Source organism: Schistosoma mansoni (assembly GCF_000237925.1).
Source record: "Schistosoma mansoni, WGS project CABG00000000 data, supercontig 0224, strain Puerto Rico, whole genome shotgun sequence".
Taxonomy (NCBI): Eukaryota; Metazoa; Platyhelminthes; class Trematoda; order Strigeidida; family Schistosomatidae; genus Schistosoma; species Schistosoma mansoni.
Genome location: NW_017386090.1, coordinates 97,562 through 118,989, shown reverse-complemented (window position 1 = coordinate 118,989; position 21,428 = coordinate 97,562). Strand labels below are relative to the sequence as shown.

The 21,428-nt window shown below is 35.4% G+C and overlaps 1 protein-coding gene across 1 annotated transcript in view; it reads left to right on the top strand.

The window, feature by feature from the left end:
• Positions 1 to 21,161, top strand: part of Smp_166880 (hypothetical protein) — a gene marked incomplete at both ends in the record, with an annotated part of 36,273 nt that extends 15,112 nt beyond the window's left edge. Inside the window, 11 exons of the mRNA XM_018791854.1 lie at positions 3,036 to 3,322; positions 5,179 to 5,577; positions 7,246 to 8,123; positions 10,500 to 10,707; positions 10,846 to 11,235; positions 11,530 to 11,819; positions 12,767 to 13,735; positions 13,988 to 15,148; positions 16,633 to 17,067; positions 19,212 to 19,776; positions 21,154 to 21,161. Of these exons, the coding sequence (XP_018647285.1) occupies positions 3,036 to 3,322; positions 5,179 to 5,577; positions 7,246 to 8,123; positions 10,500 to 10,707; positions 10,846 to 11,235; positions 11,530 to 11,819; positions 12,767 to 13,735; positions 13,988 to 15,148; positions 16,633 to 17,067; positions 19,212 to 19,776; positions 21,154 to 21,161 (5,590 nt within the window). The remainder of the gene's footprint in view (positions 1 to 3,035; positions 3,323 to 5,178; positions 5,578 to 7,245; positions 8,124 to 10,499; positions 10,708 to 10,845; positions 11,236 to 11,529; positions 11,820 to 12,766; positions 13,736 to 13,987; positions 15,149 to 16,632; positions 17,068 to 19,211; positions 19,777 to 21,153) is intronic.
• Between the last annotated feature and the right edge of the window lie 267 nt (positions 21,162 to 21,428).

The following is a 21,428-nucleotide window of genomic DNA, read 5'->3' as shown; positions in this document are numbered from 1 at the left end:
CACCATCCATTTAGTGAGTTATTTCTGTATATTGGGGTGTAATCTTAACCAAAGATTTCATTTCGAACGTTTATTATGATTGTCGCCTATGAACAGTCAATAGGGCACAGCTCAGTATACTTAATGAAAGACATACAAATGGTGAAAGTCAAAACTTTGAATAAAATCGAAAATGGATAGTGGCTAGCAGTGGAATCCAGGACGCGCGTTTCGTCCTATTTGGGACTCGTCAGCTGGATGTACCTGCATCTCAGAGTTGATGTTCACTCTGGGACTCGAACCCAGTAACAAACAATACTAAACTTGAATAAAATCGTTTAAAATAAAACATTTGATATGTAATACCTATCCGTTGAATAAATTGGAAAATAGCCGAGATTTCTGGGTTTTTTCATTTATGTATTGTGTTAAATAAATTCATATCATCAGATTTTGTGTTCTCACTTCTCTCAGTCGTATTCAGGGTGCATGATAGAGATTCGTTTCAAGTTCTAATCGGAATATTAGTACATTGGAATTTTTGGATTATTCACTTGATGTAACATCTCTAAGATTGATAGATGCAGACTACCTTATTGGAGTCTACATGATAATTTTGGTCACTAGTTGGAGACGTTGGATAAAATGAGTCAGAATGGGTCACACTGTCGCAAGTAGATTCATTCTTTAACTTCCATTCGTATCAAGTTCCAGTATCCCTTCATACATACTTTTTCATTCTGTCAGTGACTAATCAATTGTAAATCCCCTCAGTCCTATAATAAAGGTTAATCGCGGCCTGAATAGCTCAGTGTTAACGTTTCAGATTGTGAAGCTGAGTGGTGTGAGATCGAATTCGTCAGGGAGAACCAACTCTCTCAAAATTACAGGTATTTCTTTCTAAAAAATGTCAGATAGCATGAAACTTCTTGGTCCATGGTTTCTTGCTCATTACACAAAAATATTTGTTTCAAAATGGAGTACATAAGTAAACACTTGGTTACCTTAATAAATTAACTACAGTCAGTATAAAAATAATAATGAACTGAAATTACATTCTTCAAACCCTAATCTTTCGGTGTACTGCTTATACTCTTACTACTTCTACCACTATGGGATTTGAATCGATAACTGCATCTCTGTACTAATGTGTTATGGCAACTCGAACTGATGTACGTACGTACGAAGTTCTACGTTGTGACTGACTGAAATTACATTCATCAACGTGTGTAAAAAGTCCAAATAAACTAACATATTTACATGTAAAACATGTGTGTATGTTATTGGATAGTCGATAAATTCATTTATTTGTTTGTTTAAATTTTATGTGTCATTTAACTGTATCTATTGATTTCTTGAATATTAGTTCAAATTTCGATTATTTTTTTTATCGTCATGACAGTCATGAAACGGATACGTACGTGTAGCGTTTTTCTTGACTACGTGTTTATTGTGTATTTTGAACATTTATTGTTTCAATGGCGTGTAATGTTGGGAAATGGTTTTTTCAATAATTATATGTTTTCATAGTTGAAATTATGAGTCAATTGAAGCTAGACCACCATGGAAATTATATGTTTTCTCTATCAGAGTTGGTACTTTGTGATTGTTTAACTAAAACCAGTCCGTGATATGATCTATAAAATCTAATAAGCTCCGCGAACTCTCCTACTGTAACTAACAATATCATCTAACTGAGTTACGTAAACTGATGTTTTTATATATATGACCTTGACTCCTCAAGAATGCTCATTAATCACCTCCAACGCGTCACATTATAAGAAACTAAAAGAATAAAGACACCTGGTCTGTAACTTAGTACATTTTTGTACTTAATTATGGACTACACACCTTTTATTTACAACTGGTGGTACATCTTCAATACTGTAATTTCTCTAGGTTGAATGGATGAGTTACAATTTCTGACCAAAGGTATGAAAAATTAAATCGATAAGGGATTATGTGGAAGATGCTATCTAACTAACTGACTAACACACAACTTTTCTCATATTTCATTACTTTACAGATAGAAATGAAATTACATTTCCGAATTGTCACTGCTTTACTGCAACTTTTCAGAGGAATAAATATAAGTCGTTAAGTTTTTTCAATGGCTTGAATTTCGTTTCTTCATATTAAATTGCTTCCTGCTAGTTACTAATTACAAGTGTTAATAGCTGTGAATATTTTCTAGATGAAAGTTTGGCGGTCATTGTGTTTGAAGTACTATCAGGCTTTGTACATTACTTTGTAGTTTTTTAATTTTTCAAAAATATTATCACGTCTTTTTGGCTCGTTACTAAATGTAGCACATTTTCCAGAATATTCGTGAAACTCACGTTCACTTTCAGCATAAGCTATTTTTGTATTATTTCTATCTTGCGTCTAATTCAGAATCTAAAAATGTGTATATATTATGGATAGTTCGATAATATTTTCAAATAACTTCATCATTCAACGTTCAATTCATCCAATCTAGTGAGTACCACTTTTATTCACTGTGAAATACCGACAATTAATAGGTGATACTACCTAGATGTCCCAAGTTCTACTTATTATTAACTATTGAAGAAACCTTTGATTTTACATTGAACCAGAGATTTAGATTTAAATGAAAAAGACACTGTTTTATATTTATTCAGGGACAAAGATTGAATTCAATCAAAAAAAAATATCTTGATTACAGAAGGATTCACAATGATAATCTCACAGAGACCTTTTTTATTCAAAAGTCGAGATGTAAAACTATTAATTATTTGTCAATTTTTTCCCAATCACTAAATGTTGTGACCGATAACAGTGTAAATGGATGATGTATATACAGCCCTGATTGGCAATTCCCTATAAGTCCCACGGTCCCAACTCATATTGATCTGATTCAGATAAGATTATATTTCCTTTGTCAGTTTTTTAAAAGGGCAGTTAAATTCAATATGAGAATAAGTGTCTGTTTGTGACTCTAGTTTCTCAACCCCGTTTCCCTTGATTGGTTAATTCCATTTACTGTGGTAATGTTAAATTCTTTTTCCATCATATCTGCTTTGCACTAAACTTAGTAACCATCACTCTTTGGATGATGAAGATGATGATGTAGACGACGTAGCGATTGATTCATTTGATTTGGACAACTCCAATTCATCAATTAATAATCCCACTACTGGCGGGTTACATTCAGTACATCAACATTTACATGATAGTCATGTCAGAACTGGAATTGGCACAATTAACAATAACAATAACAACAACAGTGGTAATGATGAATTATTAAATTGTTTGCCTAAAGTCAAATTATCTTCAAGTCAAGAAAATTTGAATGTGGACATTTCACAAACATATCCTTTCGGTAATTTATCTCTATAAAAATAGATTGAATTGTTTTATGTTATAAATAATGAGAATATTTTGAATTGTTAGAGATAAGGTGAAATCTGACTCAATTACTATTTCCTTCATGGACTTTTATTATGGTTAGGTGATTACAAGAAGAGTGATGACCCTTTGGTTAAAACAATTGACTTTCAACTAATAAGCTTCAGTTTTTGGAGTCCTGTTTTATCTAAGTACGTTTAAGCTATCGGGCAGTATCGTTAAACCTGAGATACAAATAGTGTAGGTTAAGGCTGAGCACACAAACGTTTAGCTAACAAATGAGTTACATGAACAGTTGTCATGTTGTTAGCCGGTTGGTAAGTTTGAGAATATGATATGTGTATTACTTATTGCATTGCTGCTTACTTCAACATGTGATATTGCTTGATAATGATCAAATCGGGGTACGACACTCGTATACAATAAGTTTTTCAATTCCTATTATTACTTCTATGTATTATTTATCACAACAATTCGTGATAATTGATCCGATTTTTAGTGAGTGGCTATGTGGAATACTCGATTGATAATGAGCATGTATGCACGTGAAGTAATTGGTTTTAATTCTTTATTAGGTTACTATTTTGAACATTAGAGTTGAATTTGAGGTTGAGTACTGAACATGATATCTTGCTCAACACCAATCTACTTATCAAGTTTTATAGAATAAGTTGGCCGCGACTGACGATGAAATTCAGGACTCGCGTTTCGTCCTGTATGGATGTACCTGAATGCTAGTGTTAACTTCGAATCCACTACCTTTCGCTTCAAACACCAACAAGTTATGCATCAAGCGGCTAGTGAGTCCAGTTAGGCAATAACTTTTTCAATAGGTATTATCTTTGTATCAAAATTAGTAAGGATTTTGAAGTATTCCTGTGTTAACATCTAACGAATCTCAAATAGAATGAAACAGGTGCCCTGGTACGTCCGAGGATGGGGAGGGTAAACTCTCCCTCTCGAAATCCCATCACATAACCACGCTTATACAGCCACTGCCAGGAAAGTCTTACTCACCGCCTTCTCGCACCAGGGGTGTTGTTTACGAAATTGAGAGGACGAAAAGTGAGTGTCCGGCGCTTCAACCGGGTTGATGGACACGGAGGACCCAAGTAGGGGAGTTGGAAAACCCTGATTCCAAACCAAAGGTGCACAAGGGCTCCAGTATCCAGAGGGAACAAATGGCGTATGAACCAATCGTTTGTCACCGGCTACCATGGGACTGCATCTCCTTACAATGCTCCACTGCCTTTGAATCAGACCTTCAGGTCAAAGGTTCGGGGTGTGGTCCCCTGAGAAAATCACCTGTTTCAGTCTGGGCACCTGGTCAATATCACAGCCCATACAAAATCAAGTGACTTGTGTGGCGCATGTGTATTTGGTGCCCCTTTGTACCAATATTTGTGTTCAAATAAATAAAAACGAATGAATATTATCTTTGTATCAAAATTTGTAAGGATTTTGAAGTATTCCTGTGTTAACAACCAGTGAGTCCCAAATAAAATGAAGCAGATGTTCTGGGTTTTATTAATAGTCAATCTCTTCATAGAATAATGCCAATCTTTGAACACATCTAGTTTTCTTTCAACCTACTCCTACATTAAAAAAACATTGGTCGTTGAAGGAGATTGTTGGACATACTTAATGCATACTCCAACCACCTTAGCTGATGAAGATCCACTACATCAACAACCAATTTGTTATCTTTATGCAGCGTCATTCTTCTATTTTTAAAGGTCACATTTCACAGGCACAAATGAAATTGGAATAAACTGTTATGTTGTAGTAATCTTCAATAATCTGTTTTCCATGTTGCCATTTTAATTGTAGGCAATATTATTCAAGCACAAGGTGGTGGTGGACAGACGTTACTCGATATAAATAGTAGTCAACTGGTAAATTCACAACATCATCAACTCCAATATTCTCATTTTCCACAACAACAACCGTTGAATAATCCGACGGAATTTCTTTTTACACCTTTATCATATCCTCCTAATGCCAATGTAAATATTTCCTCATTTTCTCCTGCCGTAATATTTGTACCAGCTTCATATACAACAGCGACCGGTCATGATCGTATGGAATTTGTAGCTGGTCCCGGCGGCACTGGTGTTGATGTATCTGATTCATCTGTTGTTGCTTCTTCATTGACGATATCGCCTAATTTAGGCATCTGTTCATCGATATCTGCTGCATTACCATTAGATGAGAATATGATTGATATCTGTAAGTTAGTATTTGTAAAGTTCTGTTCACACATCTATGATGTTATGGTATTTAACAAGCTATTTTCAGATGTCGTTATTTGTCATTATCACCTTTCTGTATTGTAGTTATGGTCTTCGTTTTTTTCGTAATGCATACATTCATCAATAGTAAAAATAAGTAACAGAACTGTTTGATTTTTGATTGGTCATCATTTGTAGGCTGTGATAATCCAACAACAACGGTTCATTCACAAGATTTTTTATATTTTTCATAGTTTACATCACGAACTAACCAATAGTTATTCAATTATTGAAAACGGCGAACTATTGGACAGCTATTTCGTCCTAGTATGGGAATCCTTGTGAGTGAACGTCCACAACCCTCCATCCGGGACTGAACCCAGAAGCTATAAATTTAGCTTCGAGTGCTTAACTCTCTAGACCACTTATTCGGCGCCTATTGGATGGTTCTGTGAATCGGCAGTACTGAGAAGTCCCATTCTAGGCTGAGTCAACTGTCCAGCACTTCATGGTTTTCAGTGGTTGTATAATTAAAGTCACTTCATGATGCAGACTTTGTAATTCAACAATCTGCATAAACCCGTTGCAATTAAATTTCGGAAAGTCTCGGACAGATTAAACAAAATATGATTTATATTTAATTCACGCTACCTGGCTAAAATTGGACAGGAAGTTATTAAGAAACATTGTTTTAAAAAAATTCTCTCACATAGACTCATAGTTACAGTCTTTTATCAACCTTGGTTAAATGGAAATTACCACCAGTGGCTAATTGATACTCTTCGAAATAGACATTTTTGATTTTTTATTTGATTCAATGGCAGTCCATAGGATATTCCAGTCAATCAGTCATAAGAGACGTAGAATCCTATACATATCTTCGTCTGTTCAAATTTCCACAATATACGAGCACACCAAATTGAAATAATCATAGCCAATACCAGAGTAGTAGGAGTAGTAGAAATATTATCGATGGTAGAAACAATGAGGTATGAACATTACGTTTCGTGAAGAAAGAATGAATTGGCGAAATAAACAGTACATGATAATTCTTAGAGTTAATATATAACAAGAAATGAAAAATGAATACATCTTCAACATTACGACCGATTCTGAGCCATGCTGCTTATTATTGGTTACAAACTTCGAGCGAACGCCCAACCAGATAGTCTGTATATAGCGACATGACCCAGTTCAACAATCAGTGAATTCATGGACTAAAGGCTTGTCTTTAAACCTATTCGTACACTAGCAAACATCGCGTATAGAGGTGGGTGATTGTTGAACGTACGTAATAAATAATCCATCCACTTTATTTGATAAAGATTCATTATCTGAACAACTAATTTGTCGTCTTTAGCTGGTACTTTGGATCAGGCCTCAACATTGTTCATCTGATGGCTCTAACATAATCTAGCAGATCTGTAATAGTGTTTTATTTCGTTTCCAGTGTTCGGAGGTGTTTTTCGTTTTAATTGTTTATGTATGATTTTGTTTTCTTCCTTAAAATGTACACTAAAAATGACTAATAGATGAACTACTGTTTCGTTTCGCTGTTATAATCTTATAACTTCTGTTATTATTGAATAATTTATTATACATGAAACTCTCTCAGATATTTTTTCTCAACTCACCTCATTCTTTTAATATTCCATATTTATTCAAGCTCGTCTTGGTGGTATTGAAAATCTAATACCTACGGCTATGATTTCATCAAGTACACCACTTAAACAGTCATCACCGGAAGCTATTGTATCACATTGTTTACAGCCAGAGCTGACTACAAAATCTGATTTATCGTCTGATCGAAATGATACAATAATTCGTTGTCAACCTAATGATGATATACGTATTGATCTGCGTAAAACTGGTGGTGGTTCCGGTCGTTCAGTTAAATTGGAATTACGTGAATTATTAGATCTTGTATTAGCTGCTGCAGCTAATACACCGAATTCTTTAGTTTTAGCAGATAGTGGTAAGATTTATTCTCCACTTCCTGGTACATCACAACGTCCTCCAGTCGGTCTAGTTACTCAATTACTTTGGCGTGCTCGTGCTCTAGACGATCGTGGACCATGGATTTTAACTTTTTCTATGTGGTGGTTAATGCAACACTATTTTGGTATTGGTAGCCGAATGCATCATGTACGGTTACGTTGGGGACATTTAAGATTAGTATCTAATGTTATTGATCCTCTTACTGGAGAGTTATGTGAAGCAATTGAATATGTTGGTCCGTCAACATTCACTACAGTTAAAGCATGTGCCCTACTTGAATCTAATTCATCGTCAAAAGATCAACCTGTTCGTCGTGTTTATCCTTCTTCAGGTTGGGGAGAAGCTGAGATTGCAGTTGCTTCAGCCTTGGCTTCTGAAAACAGCGCTAATCGTCCAAGGGTTCGTCCTCTTGAAATCGATCCAACTGTACCCCCCGTTCCTGCTCGTTCTGGTCCTGATTTCGTATCTTTGTATAAATCATTTGCTAGACATAGACAACAAGCATCTTTACTTCCAGAAGCACCATTTTATGTCCAACCTTTACAGGTTAGTGGTTATGTGTGAGTACTATTCTGTTTTGTGATTCATGTCAATTTCAAGGTCAGTTTCATAAGTTTGCTGACTTATTGAGAATTTATTTAGAATCCTAAACTGTGATGTAATAGTCGTTATGATAGTAACTAATCAGACTTTACAATTTACTTGCTGTTACATTCAGCATAACTGACTTGAAAAAGTGAACTTTCATTGATTACAAATTAAAAACACGAAGTTCAGCGAAGGAATCTCTTTTCAACAATTTTATTATCAAGCTGTACAATCGTATATATATATGAAATTTTTTTGTTAAAGTACTAATTCCATGGGGATATGTGAACACTAATAACCAAGATGACGTAATAGAAAGATTAGAATACTAGATTACGTAACACAAATAATAACAATAGATTTAGTAAATATAATTAGATGATTAAAAAGTATTAAAATGACTTTAGTTACAATAATTAAAGGTGTAAAAATAAATAAGGTGATATGTTGAAGATTTATGAATAAAATAATGAAAATATAAGAAGGGGTTTTTGTGGAGATTTAGTATTTTCATAGTTGAAAGCGTGAGTCAATTGAAGCTAGACCACCAGGGAAAACATGGAAGCACTGGATGGCCGTTTTGTCCTATTGTGGGATTCCTTAGCAGTGCGCACCCACGACCTCGCCTCGTGGGATTCGAACCCAGGACCTACCAGTCTCTCGCCAGAGCACTTAACCGATAGACCACTGAGCCGGCCGGGATCCAACGGTGTTTATGTCTAACTCCAACCAATCCACGAAGTTGAGCAACCTTTCACCAATTGTCTTCATTGAGTTGATATCTCACAACAGACGTGGTTTGAACTCCACTGGTCATTGCTCTGGCGCGAGACTGGTAGGTCCTGGGTTCGAATCCCACGAGGCGAGGTCGTGGATGCGCACTGCTGAGAAGTCCCACAATAGGACGAAACGGCCATCCAGTGCTTCCAGGTTTTCCATGGCGGTCTAGCTTCAATTGACTCACGCTTTCAACTATGAAAATATAAGACATAAGTAAAGGGGTACACAGTAATAATAATAATAATAATAATAATAATAATAAAGGCCAAGGTAACGATAACGACAGGGTGTACTTCTTTGGTATGCATAGTCCTGGTTTGTTATTCTTTGTGTTACGTAATCTAGTATTCTAATCTTTCTATTACGTCAACTTGGTTATTAGTGTTCATATATCTTCATGGAATTAGTACTTTAACAAAACATTTTCATATATATATATACGATTGTACAGCTTGATAATAAAGTTGTTGAAAAGAGATTCTTTCGCTGAACTGCGTGTTTTTAATTTTTATTGATTGCTAATATCTTTTGCGATATTACCATTGTCAAATGATTACATGAATAAAGCCATTAATAATAATAATAAAGTTGAGTAAATAATGACGCGTTTTCAGGTGGATTTGTGTAGTGGCGGGTAGTTGAATCAACACACATGTGTTTCGTTCTTTTTAACGGTTCGTTGGTTGGATGTCGACTTTCACACTTCGAGTCGAATTATGTACCTTTAGCTTCAAACACCCAACTCAGTATTCACTCAGCTAATAAGTTCAGAAAACCACTAGCTTGTGCAATGGGGGTATTACCAATGTATATGTAAGAGTTGTTTGAATCCCTCTGTCGATAGATTAAGGACTGAAATTGATCAGCCTCTTTTAGGATATGTGCATACTGTTCGGATGGCTTCGATATTACCATTAAGTCTCGAGGCATTTGGTAATGTTGTTAGGATTATTCCAACAGAGACGATTGTGTAGTTCTGCTTACTATTATATAGATCCGAAGTTGCGTATATCATTGCTACATTGCTACACTGAACGGTTCATCCTTGTTACTTAGGTGCTTAGACAAGTAGGGCGTATTCTTATCGATTCATTCGGTCATGAATTAATTTCAATTGTGAAGTTAAATTAAAAAAATCCACTCATTCAATTTTATAGTTCATCCATTTGTCTTCAAGTCACACTTTAAATATGAAGGGTAGCGATATCACTCAATTGATCGGATCAAAATAGTTGGAATTGATTTCAAACCGTCAAATTGGTGGCTAAAAATCGAATGCTTTACCTCTAAGCCACTGCTCTGCATATGATTGATAGAATTTAAACCTTACTATGTTTTCAAAAGTACTGGTTCGATATAGTTTTTTCGTCTAGTTGTGATAATTATTTCTTAATGTGATCCATTTCCAACATTACCGTAATAAACAAAACATGTTTCCAGTTGACTATTTTTACACTTACTGTTTTCTACCATATTATATTATAACCAACTGCTGATCATCTCAACGATATTGTATTTCTTTCCACTTGTATTCATCTAATCTATCTATTACAGAGTTCAACTTCAGCTCTTCAATCAAAATCTGCAATTGCCTGGTTTAGTGTTGGTGCATTAGGCAAAAATCGTATTGGTGCATTAATGCGTAATATTGTTGAGAAAGTTGTTCGTCCAGATATGCAAAGAATTGCAACAGCTGCTCTGTCAGCGGCCACTACTGCGTGTGTTATAGCTGCGGATAGAGCTGCATTAGCTTTAAATCAACGTGAGAAATTTAACTGTGTTATGGCTAATCGCTGTGCTACTACTACTAATACTACTTCCACTTCTACAATTATTGTTAATCATAATGCTATTACTAGTAACAGTAGTAATAATAATAATGATAATAATAATACTTCAGATTTAAATTATCGTCAACGATCATTAGTTGATAAATTATCCTGTTTACTAGGCACTAATATGTCTGGTACAGCTAATACAAGTAATGATATTCCGTCTACATCATCGTCACCTACGATTATCAATAACATGAATATCAGTCGAACAATTAATACTGGTAGCAACAATACTACTACTATTGGTAATAATAATAATCCCAACATAGTGATGCTTTCGCGTTTAGATAATCCTGAAACCACGAGTATACTTCTTTCATCAACACCGACACTACTACATTCATCACGTACAGAAGAGATGTGCAATTCAAATAATCAATTTTTATTAAAACTACCGAAATTAATGCAACAGTCAGTATCATCATTACCATCGTCAATTGTATCATCTTGTAGTAGTAATCCACTGATGAATACAAATAATAATGATAATAATAATAAATCTTTATCATCTATGATTACTCCACTATCCGGTAAATTGTCACCACCAGCACCACCGCCCCCAGCACAAACATCATCATCGTCATCATCAACATTAGCTGACTTTCGTAATCAAATGTTATACGAAACCTCACCAGTTCAACAGCAACAGCAACAACAACAACAAACTTTTGTTCATGATAATGATCGAATTATTGTTAATCCAGTCAATCCATTGAATGCAAATAGTTTTATCCTATTAACTACCGTAGATGGGCATACATTTTTAGCACCTAGTAGTAGTATTTATCCACCAACCTCAACAGCAACGACAACAATAGCGACTAATCAATCGAATAGTTATATCTTGATGCCTAATTCAACAGCATCCATATCCAATGGAACTAATACTGCATTTAATACAACTAATCTATCTTTACAACAATTGGAACAATTCGATCCTCTACAACTTCAGTCTCATCAAACTAATCTCAATTCATTGCAACAAAGTACATTTCTCCTGTCGAGTTCAAGCAATCCAACTTTAAAAACACAAAATTCAGTAAGTTTTCTGTGTATTTTCTCTTTAAATATTATCCGTTTGTTATACTGTTATTTCTTAAATTTCATTTTTTTAGAGATTCTTTCAATTTTCTGTGATCACTTCAATGAAACAATTACTTCAGAGAGACAGCAAGGCATTGGGAATCAGAAAGATAAATTATGATAAAACACCTTTTATACCACTCATTATAAAATTCTAATAAACCTTTAATTGTAGTCGAGGGCGGTGGTGTTCGGACACCGTAGAATGATCATCGCATTCAGCATAGTTCTCTATTTTCAAATGTCAATGACTACATTCTATTCACTGGAGCTAATCTCTTTTATCGTTAGTCGGTTAGTCATAAGTAACATAGAACATAGTACATGTATTCATTGACATCCATATAGATTCAAAACCAGCCGGATTTTCCTGTATTTGTTATTCACGAGCCCTAATTAAGCTATGGATGGTTATTAAAGTGAATATCTTAGACAATATATAGTCAAATTGATTCCCCTATGGTTATCTCTAGAGGATTTTTGCCCTTCCTCATAAATACGTGTGTTCTGCGACCGGGATCTATGTGATGGTATTACGTACAGTTCCCAGACTTAGTTTAACCACTTTCCTTAAATATTTCTAGGGTCATTCCATCATTAGCTTTTGCTCTCCTTCGCTTTTGTTTAACCATAGTTTTTTCCACCCTACTGGAAGTCAAGCGCGGAGGCTTTTTTTAATTTCCTATTCTGATTGTTTTGGAATTGTGGGTAATTGGAGGATAGCTGGAGACTGTTATCATCTTCCAATCTGTGCTCATATGGATTCAACTATTATCGTCACAAATTTTTCGCTTTATTGTCTTGGTGAATGTTTTTTCTTTTGTTTGCTTTGAAATCCAAATTTTGTGCAATTGTTTTCCTAAAAAAATGTTTACTTGTTTTCTGTACAAATTATCATCTTAGTTGACAACGACAACAACCAATCCTACGGCATCTTCACCAGCTGCAAACACATCACGAGCATTTAATCAACCTGTGGCATGTCATCTTATATCACATCCAAGTAGTAATAATAATAATAGCACTAATGCAGTACCGGTGAATTTAATTCTCTTATCTGCCTCAACTTCACCTGGTTTCTGTTCTGCTCCAATTGTATTGAATACAACTTTACAACCTCAAATTCAACATCATCAAGAGCAGTCACAATCTTGTAATTTACAAACAGTTTATCAGTCAGACAATCGTCAGTGTGATTTTGATTTCAGTCTACACTCTGCTAGTAGAGATGGTGGTATATTCATGGATTCATTTCAACCATTAGTTATTCAAAGAAATGATTCCAATATAGCTACAATTGTTTTGAATACAAGTAGTGATGATACACCTGTTCGTCGAACAATCAATTTAATGAATTCAATGAATCCGACAAATAGAACCAACGACAGTAATAGCAATAATAATAATATTAATGATAATTGTAGAATGAAATTATCCCAAGTAAGCACCAGTTCGGCACCTACCACAACAACTTGTATTACGACTACTACTACCACCATACTTCCAGCTTGTAATCAAATATTTTATGGTCGTAATTCATTACGACACCAACAATTACAATCTCCACTTCAAGTTTATGAAATGTCAGACCACCAAAATTTGACATCTTCAAATGTTGAAGGTACATCTACGACGTCAGCTTTAATCCAAGTTAGTTCATTGAAATCAAATTATAATGCACAGAATGGTAGTATTGTTCAAGCTCTTTCATATACTGCTGATAGACAACCGACAACTATTACACAACCTGATAATGTCGCCGGTGTCGGTGATCGCAATGGCGTTACACAATCACAGTTTTCACCATTAATTGAAACGAAATTGGAACCATCAATAAATAATTCTCATAGCCTTCTACAACAAAATAATCATGTGAGTTAAAACAGAATATATTTATATGTTTCACATTCTTAGGGTTTGTTTCTCATTTTATATACATCGAAATACAAAATGTTTCCTCAGGACTGAGATTTTTCTTATGTGAGACAGAGAAACTAATTATATAAATAAGTTTCTGCTATGTGTGTTATTGATCGTCAGTTAAATCTGGATGGATTCAATCGAATATTCACTAATTTTTATAAATTTTCTTGTACTATTTCTATATTTTGTTTTTGTCCTTAGCTTGTAACTTCATCGAATTCCAAGCATAGTCAACCGATAATCACTTTTCTTCCATTAAATAATAATTATTTATTCAATAACTCTGGTAATACTCTTACTTCTACGGCTACTACTACAACGGCGATTACTGGTACTATTACTTCTACTATTGCTCATGAAATCGGTTCAACAATGTCTAGAACTACAACTACAAATAATAATAATAAACCGGATATTTATTTTGAAATTCCCATTAGCAATAGAGACTTGTCTAGCTCAGTTCAAACAGTTTATCGTTTGTTATATACTGACAATTCTGGTCGAACGATAATCACCAATGAGACAGCGTTGATTAATGAAGCCGGTAATCTTGTTATTATCAATAATGACAGCAATAATAATAACAATGATAATCATGGTGTCAGTAGTGAGAATAATAGTAATAATGTGTTGAATGCAATGAGTATACTTGGGACTGAGTACTCACCCTACCACTCTTCTTCCTGCGCTTCTTCATCAACTGATCACTACACTATTGATCATCTTCCGAACATTATTAATCGCCAACTTCGGCCGATACCTGGTTCCTCTGTAGGATTTTCATCAGTATCGTCAACATCAACGTTAACAACAGCGTCAACTTTATCCGTGCCTTTATTGTCCATCGGCAATACGTTGACATTATCATCAACAGCGTTGAAACTACAACAATCTAAACATTCATCGGTTACTACATCGAATGTGAAAAATCGATTACAAACACCAAACGAACATATTAATCTTAATATTAATAATAATCCTGATGAAATCCATGTTGATTTTATGAATGGTATGTCCAATACTGGTACTACTGCTACTACCATTAATACTACTACAACTGCTACTGCCAGAAATGCTACAAATATCAGTTTTGATGATGGTAATCAGTCGATATCAGATTATCATCACCAAATTAAAATGGAAGATAATCGTTGTTCATCATCTTCCGTCATGACAACTGCAGCAAATCCGATGATGTCTAAAGGACATCACAATATGCACAATAATAACAACAATAGTAATAATACTACTAATAAGAATGTTCGAAATAACTCGTTGCTAACTCTCCCTTCTTTGTCAAGTATGACATGTCATTTAATCCCAGTGGAACCGAAACCTGATCAATTGAGAACTTTACAATCTGTGAGTTGTATTTATTACCTGTTATCCAGGTTTTCTTAATATGCTTATGATTAATGTTTTCGTATACGGATTTTATTTATTGAATATTGAAAATTGTTATATCATTATGTTACTTCCAGTAGCTCAAACGTTGACCTTGGTAACATTGAATCAATTAATTGGTTGTTTTATAAAATAATCATTCAACTTAAATTATGAATACATATTAGTTATTGTTTGGGTTTTTCATTTGTTGGCTTACACTAAAGAACTCAGTAGGTAGGTAAGTGGATAATGGGTTTGGTATTTGTAGTGAAAGGTACTGGGTCCGAGTCCTTCATCGTGAATCTCAACATGGGTGTAAGTATATCCGGGTCTAAATCCAACCAAAACGTACTGCTAGCCATATACTTAGCTTGAAACATTCTCACAGTTTTCTCCAAGATCTACACTAGCTATATGGCTAATGTGTCAACGTGTGCCGGAGAGGAGGACAGCTGACAGATGCATTCCAAGTAAGAACCGTAGTCAGACAAGGCTGTCTACTCTCCTCGTTCCTCTTTCTTTTGGTGGTCGACTGGATTATGATGACCTCGACATCCGAGGGGAAGCACGGAATACAGTGGACATCTCACAATCAATTAGAAGATTCGGATTTCGCCGATGATCTGGCCTTTCTATCCCATACACACGAGCAAATATAGATGAAAAAACGAGTGTAGCAATAGCCTCTGCAACTGTGGGCCTCTACATACACAAAGGGAAACATACGATCCTCAAATACAACACAGAGAACACCAACCCAATCACACTTAATGGGGGAAACTGTGGAAGGTGTGGAATATTTCATGTACCTATGAAGCATCATCCATGAACAAAGAGGATCGGATGCAGACGTAAAGGCAAGTATTGGCAAAGCAACAACAGCATTCCTACAGTTGAAGAACATATGGAACTCAAAACAACTGTCAACTAACTTCAAAGTGAAAATCTTCAATCCGAACGTCAAGACAGTCCTACTGTACGGAGCTAAAACATGGAGAACTATTTCCATCATCAAGAAGGTACAAATATTTATAAACAGTTGTCTACGCAAAATACTCGACATTCACTGGCCGAATACTATCAGCAACAGACTCTGGAAGTGGATAGGACGTACATTGAGGAAATCACCGAACTGCATCACGAGGCAAGCCCTAACTTGGAATGGTGAAGGGAAGCGGAAAAGAGGAAGGCTGAAGAACACATTACTCCGGGAAATAGAAGCAGATATGAAAAGAATGAATGTTAACTGGAAAGAACTGGAAAGGAATGCCCAGGACAGAGTTGGATGTAGAGTGATGGTGTGCGGCCTATGCTACTCCATGAGAGGTAACAGACGTACTAAGTAAGTAAGTTTGTTGGAGTGATCACCTTTCAGGTTGTTTACCGAAAATATTAGGTAAACAATTTGTTTATTCATTTTATTGTTAATTTTTTTCTCTTTTCCCCCTCATTTCGTTCAGGTTATTAATTCTGCCAGTGCCTTCCAATGTTCAGATTTTCCTGCATATGTTGAACAGTTATTTCGTAAAGGTATATTGGGTGGTCGAAGACCATGGTGTTTAAATTTTACTGCATGGTTTATCAATACGTTAGTTTTTGAAGTAGAAAATCGTACAGAACATGTCAGTCTACGTTGGGGTGATTTTCGCCTGTGCCAAACTGCAGATAGACAAACAGAATATATTTATTTTATTAATCGAATTACAAACAAACGTTATTACTTAGCTGGATCACCAACATCATATTGTGCTTTGGGTTATAAAAAAAGCGAATTCGATATGAAGTCAATACATGAACCACCTGTTCGATGTCCTTGTCCTGTAGCTATATTCAAAGAATTAAGAAATAGGCGACCTAGTGGTTGTTTGGATCCTTATTCAAAATTTTACTTACAAGTGTGTTCAATTTTCTATTATTACTACTATGATTATTGATGTCATTTCCTTGAATTGTATGTTTCAATCATTTGGATTATGAGTTTTAACTGACTTCATTTGGTTTGTTTATAAGTTTAAATTATCCGGACTAGTTAGTTTTTGTGTTTCGTTATGACTTCTGATATTTTATACATCCTTTTCATTAATTTTTTGTTTATGGATAAAGATGAATCGTGTAGGCGACTAAGAAAATTGGAATTACAATGAACTGTTATGTTAAACTCCAAGCAACTAATGAACTTAACAATTATTAATTTGAATGAAACAGGATCTGTGATATACAGCTCATTCACTGTTTAACGATAGTCATTAAAAATCCCACTCCTGACACTAGACTTATAAGCCCCCAAATGCCCTGGTACGGCCGAGAGTGGGCAGAGTACGCGTATATAGCCTCCGACAGGGAAGTCCTACTCACTGCCTTCTCGTGGCAGGGGTGTTGTTTACAAAATTTAGAGGACGAAAAGCGAATGTCCGGCGCTTTAACCAGGTTGGTGGACACAGCGCGTGCACCTAGGGAGTTAGAAAACCCTGATTCCAAATTAATGGTGCCCATGGGCTCCAGTATCCTGAGGGAACGAATGGCGTATGAATCAATGGTTGGCCACCGGCTACCATGGGACTGCATCTCCTCACGATGCTCCACTGCCTTGTGGATCAGACCTTTAGGTCGAAGGCTCTGGGTGTGACCACCTATGAAAACCACCTGGTTCGGTTTGGGCACCTGGGCAGTATCACAGCCCTCACACAAATCAAGTGAGATTTGTGCGGCGCATGTGTATCTGGTGCCCCTTTGTACCAATATTTATGTGTTGAAATGATAATAATCAACATTAAAATAGCCTATAGCCATTCTCAAAGCTGTAATAACATTTATTTGACATCTCTACACTCTGTAGTTTCTGAATCTGTTTAGTTTTATTAATTACTTTCTACATTTTCGTAGCCATTATGTCGCTCGCAAGTCGGTGACTGGCTTTGAGATTACTTACTACTGCGGTAAAATTTCCTTACCTAAAGAATTTTGGTGATTTCCACTCAATATCGAGTTTTTCAAAAATTGTTTTACGATATTAATCAGTCAGTCTCTATCGATGTAGGATCTGGGATTAATTTGTATTGGTCAGAGTTACCACACGTAATAATATCAATCTGATGAAAAAAGAAGTCAAGGTGATAGTAAAAAAAAGCAATGTAATCGTTATCATAGCTTAAATCTGAGAAATACTGGCTCATAGGAGGATTTTAAAATTGAACAATTACATATAACTCAAGGTTTAGAGGTAATAGTGAGAAAGTGACCGAATGCAACAGCGATATTGATATCATTTTGTTGCTGTTTCACTGATAGTTACTATCTCACGATCACTGATCAATTTGTTAGTTAAACACATTAAACATGATCAGATCACCAAACCAAAGTCAAATATGAAGCATACCAAATGTGATTTTGACTATATAATCGATGTTCTGGATCTTATACTACGATGAAATACCTGCCTAGTGCAGGTATATATATATAGTTGTACAGTCTAATAATGGATTATTCAGAAAGTGATCTCTTCACTGAATTTCGTGTTTACAACAGTTGTTCAACTAAGATTAATTAACTATTAATTTAATTAATTTCTTTTATGTTATTTATTTGAATCTTCCCATTGATGTTTGCGAGTGCAATTGATCAGTCTCTTATGGCTATATGTGCATCCTGTGCGGATTGCTCGATATTGCCTTAGTCCAGCTTATCCATTGTCCGTTGATTGGATGGGGGGGCTATCATGAAATCTAGGACACGCTTTTGCGTCGTATTGATACTCACCTGGTGTACTTGCATCCCGATGTTGATGTTCACTTTGAGACTAAAGTCCAGTTCCGTTCGCTTCGAACGTCATCACATTTATCTCTGAAATGGAAGTACTTCCAGCTGACGATTCCCAAATATGACAGAACGCGCGTCCTGAGTTCCACTGCTAGACACCATCCATCTTTGCTTGTAATATTAATTTAATTGGTTATTTCTACCTTAAGTTTAATGATTGAATAGTTATTAGTTTTTTCTTCATGTATATTTTTCCTATGTTTTCCTGATTCAAATAATATAGCCTCGTAATGTTGAATGCCCTGATGCGAATGATATTGAAGAAATACACGACAAAGTTCAAAAATGTCATTTATTACCAGCTAATAGTAATTGGTTCACGGAACATGCATGGGGTAAAAATAAACTTGGTGGTCTATTCGCTGAAGCATCAAAACTTGGTGGTTTACCAACAATCTGGTTACGTAAACATAGATCAAGAAATTTTTTCCCTGGTGGTGGAGGTTCCGGTATCGGTGCTTTAGGCAATCTTCATCATCATAATCAATATTTTCATAAAACTGACAGCAATATTGATAGTGATACAAATTTGTACAAATCTAATACTGGCACTATGGAAGACAATGCAGAACATGCGATTATTACATCTAAGGAGAATAAAGAAATGACTAGTAGTACACATACAGAGACCAAACGTAGACGACTAATGAATTCAGTTAAAGATGTAGTTTCAAGAACGACTTCGAACACGACAACTACGTCGACAACGGCAATGGTGTCAACAATAGTGACAACGAATAATGAAACAATGAATACAACAATGATGATGACTGTTGATCAAAAGGCAAGTAATTCACATTGGTTTGATCAATATAAATTTATCTTTATTTGAAAAAGCAAAAACAAACCTATTACTTGAACAAACAATATCGTTGTAGAGGGATCTCAGTGATGATAACATACTTCTTATCGTTGTCAATTAAACTGTACAATCGCATTTATAAGTTAATTTGACATGTGGTAATGTATCATAGAATAACCGAATGTTGTGTTATTGGACAAAGTTATCAAAGAAAGTTGGAAGGACCATCTTAAGTATAGTTTAGATCAAATATTTATGCATGATTTAGGCCATAACAATTGATCAATTCAGTTGGAACTAGAATACTACTTATTCATAATTAAATAGTTAAAATAATTACCTACATTAGGGACCATGATACTACTATCATATTTAACAGTTTTCCCGGCTGTTGTATATTTTGTTTGTAACTGGTTATTCTTGATTATGCTTTTTCCAAGTGATTTGTAGCTATTTGAAATGTTAAAAGTGGCTGAACACTCGTTGTGCTTTTAAAAACTGAATAAAATCTGCATATGTAAATTAATTCCTGGATTTCTCTTTTACACTGTTCAAAACCAATACAAAGATAATTTGAACTTCACCCCATTGCGTAAGCTAGCGTCTAATTGGACTCAATAGCTAAGTGCAAAACATAGTGTCGTTGGAAGCGAACGGTACTGGGTTCCAGTCTCCGAGTCAACATCAACGCTGGGATGCAGGTACATCTAGCTGTTGAGTCCCAAATAGGACGAATCGCGCGTCTTTGGATTCCACTGCTAGCCACCATCATCTCTGTTTATAATCATGGCCACGCGAATATATAGCCTCTGCCAGGGAAGTCCTACTCACTGCCTTATCGTAGCGGAGGTGTTGTTTACGAAATTGAGAGGACGAAAAGCGAATGTCCGGCGCTTCAACCGGGTTGGTGGACACGGAAAGTTCACCTAGGGGAGTTGGAAAACCCTGATTCCAAACCAATGGTGCACATAGGCTCCAGTATCCTGAAGGAACAAATGGCGTATGAACCAATTGTCGGTCACCGGCTACCATGGGAATGCATCTCCTTAAGATGCTCCACTGCCTTGTGGACTAGACCTTCAGGTCAAAGGCTCCGGGTGTGGCCCTGTGTGAAAACCACCTGCTTCAGTCTGGGCAGCTGGACAGTATCACAGTCCTCACACAAATCGAATGAAATTTGTGCGGCGCATATGTATCTGGTGCTTCCTTGTACCAATATTTATGTGTTTAAATAAATAATAAAACTCTGTTTATAACAGTTTCCCCTGTTTCAAATCTCGTTTCCAAATTTACAACTGTTTTATTAATTGATTACTTTATATCTGTTTTATGACTAACTTTTTTCTTAAAATTGTTTTTATAGGATCCTAATATTGGCAATAATGTAAATATACTGCCTAGTTCAATGACTATATTGAAGCCGAAAGAAGTATTGTATACTTCAACTATCAGTTAACAGTACCAGCTTAATTCACAGTCAGTATATACATACTGCAGATCACCTCTCACATATTTTATTCATTCCATATATACACAAATATTTCATGTTTACTTGTTCAGCTTATTTAATTTTCAATCATTCATTTGATATCTATGATTTTCAGAATTACACTTGTCTAGATATAGAACCTTTACTAA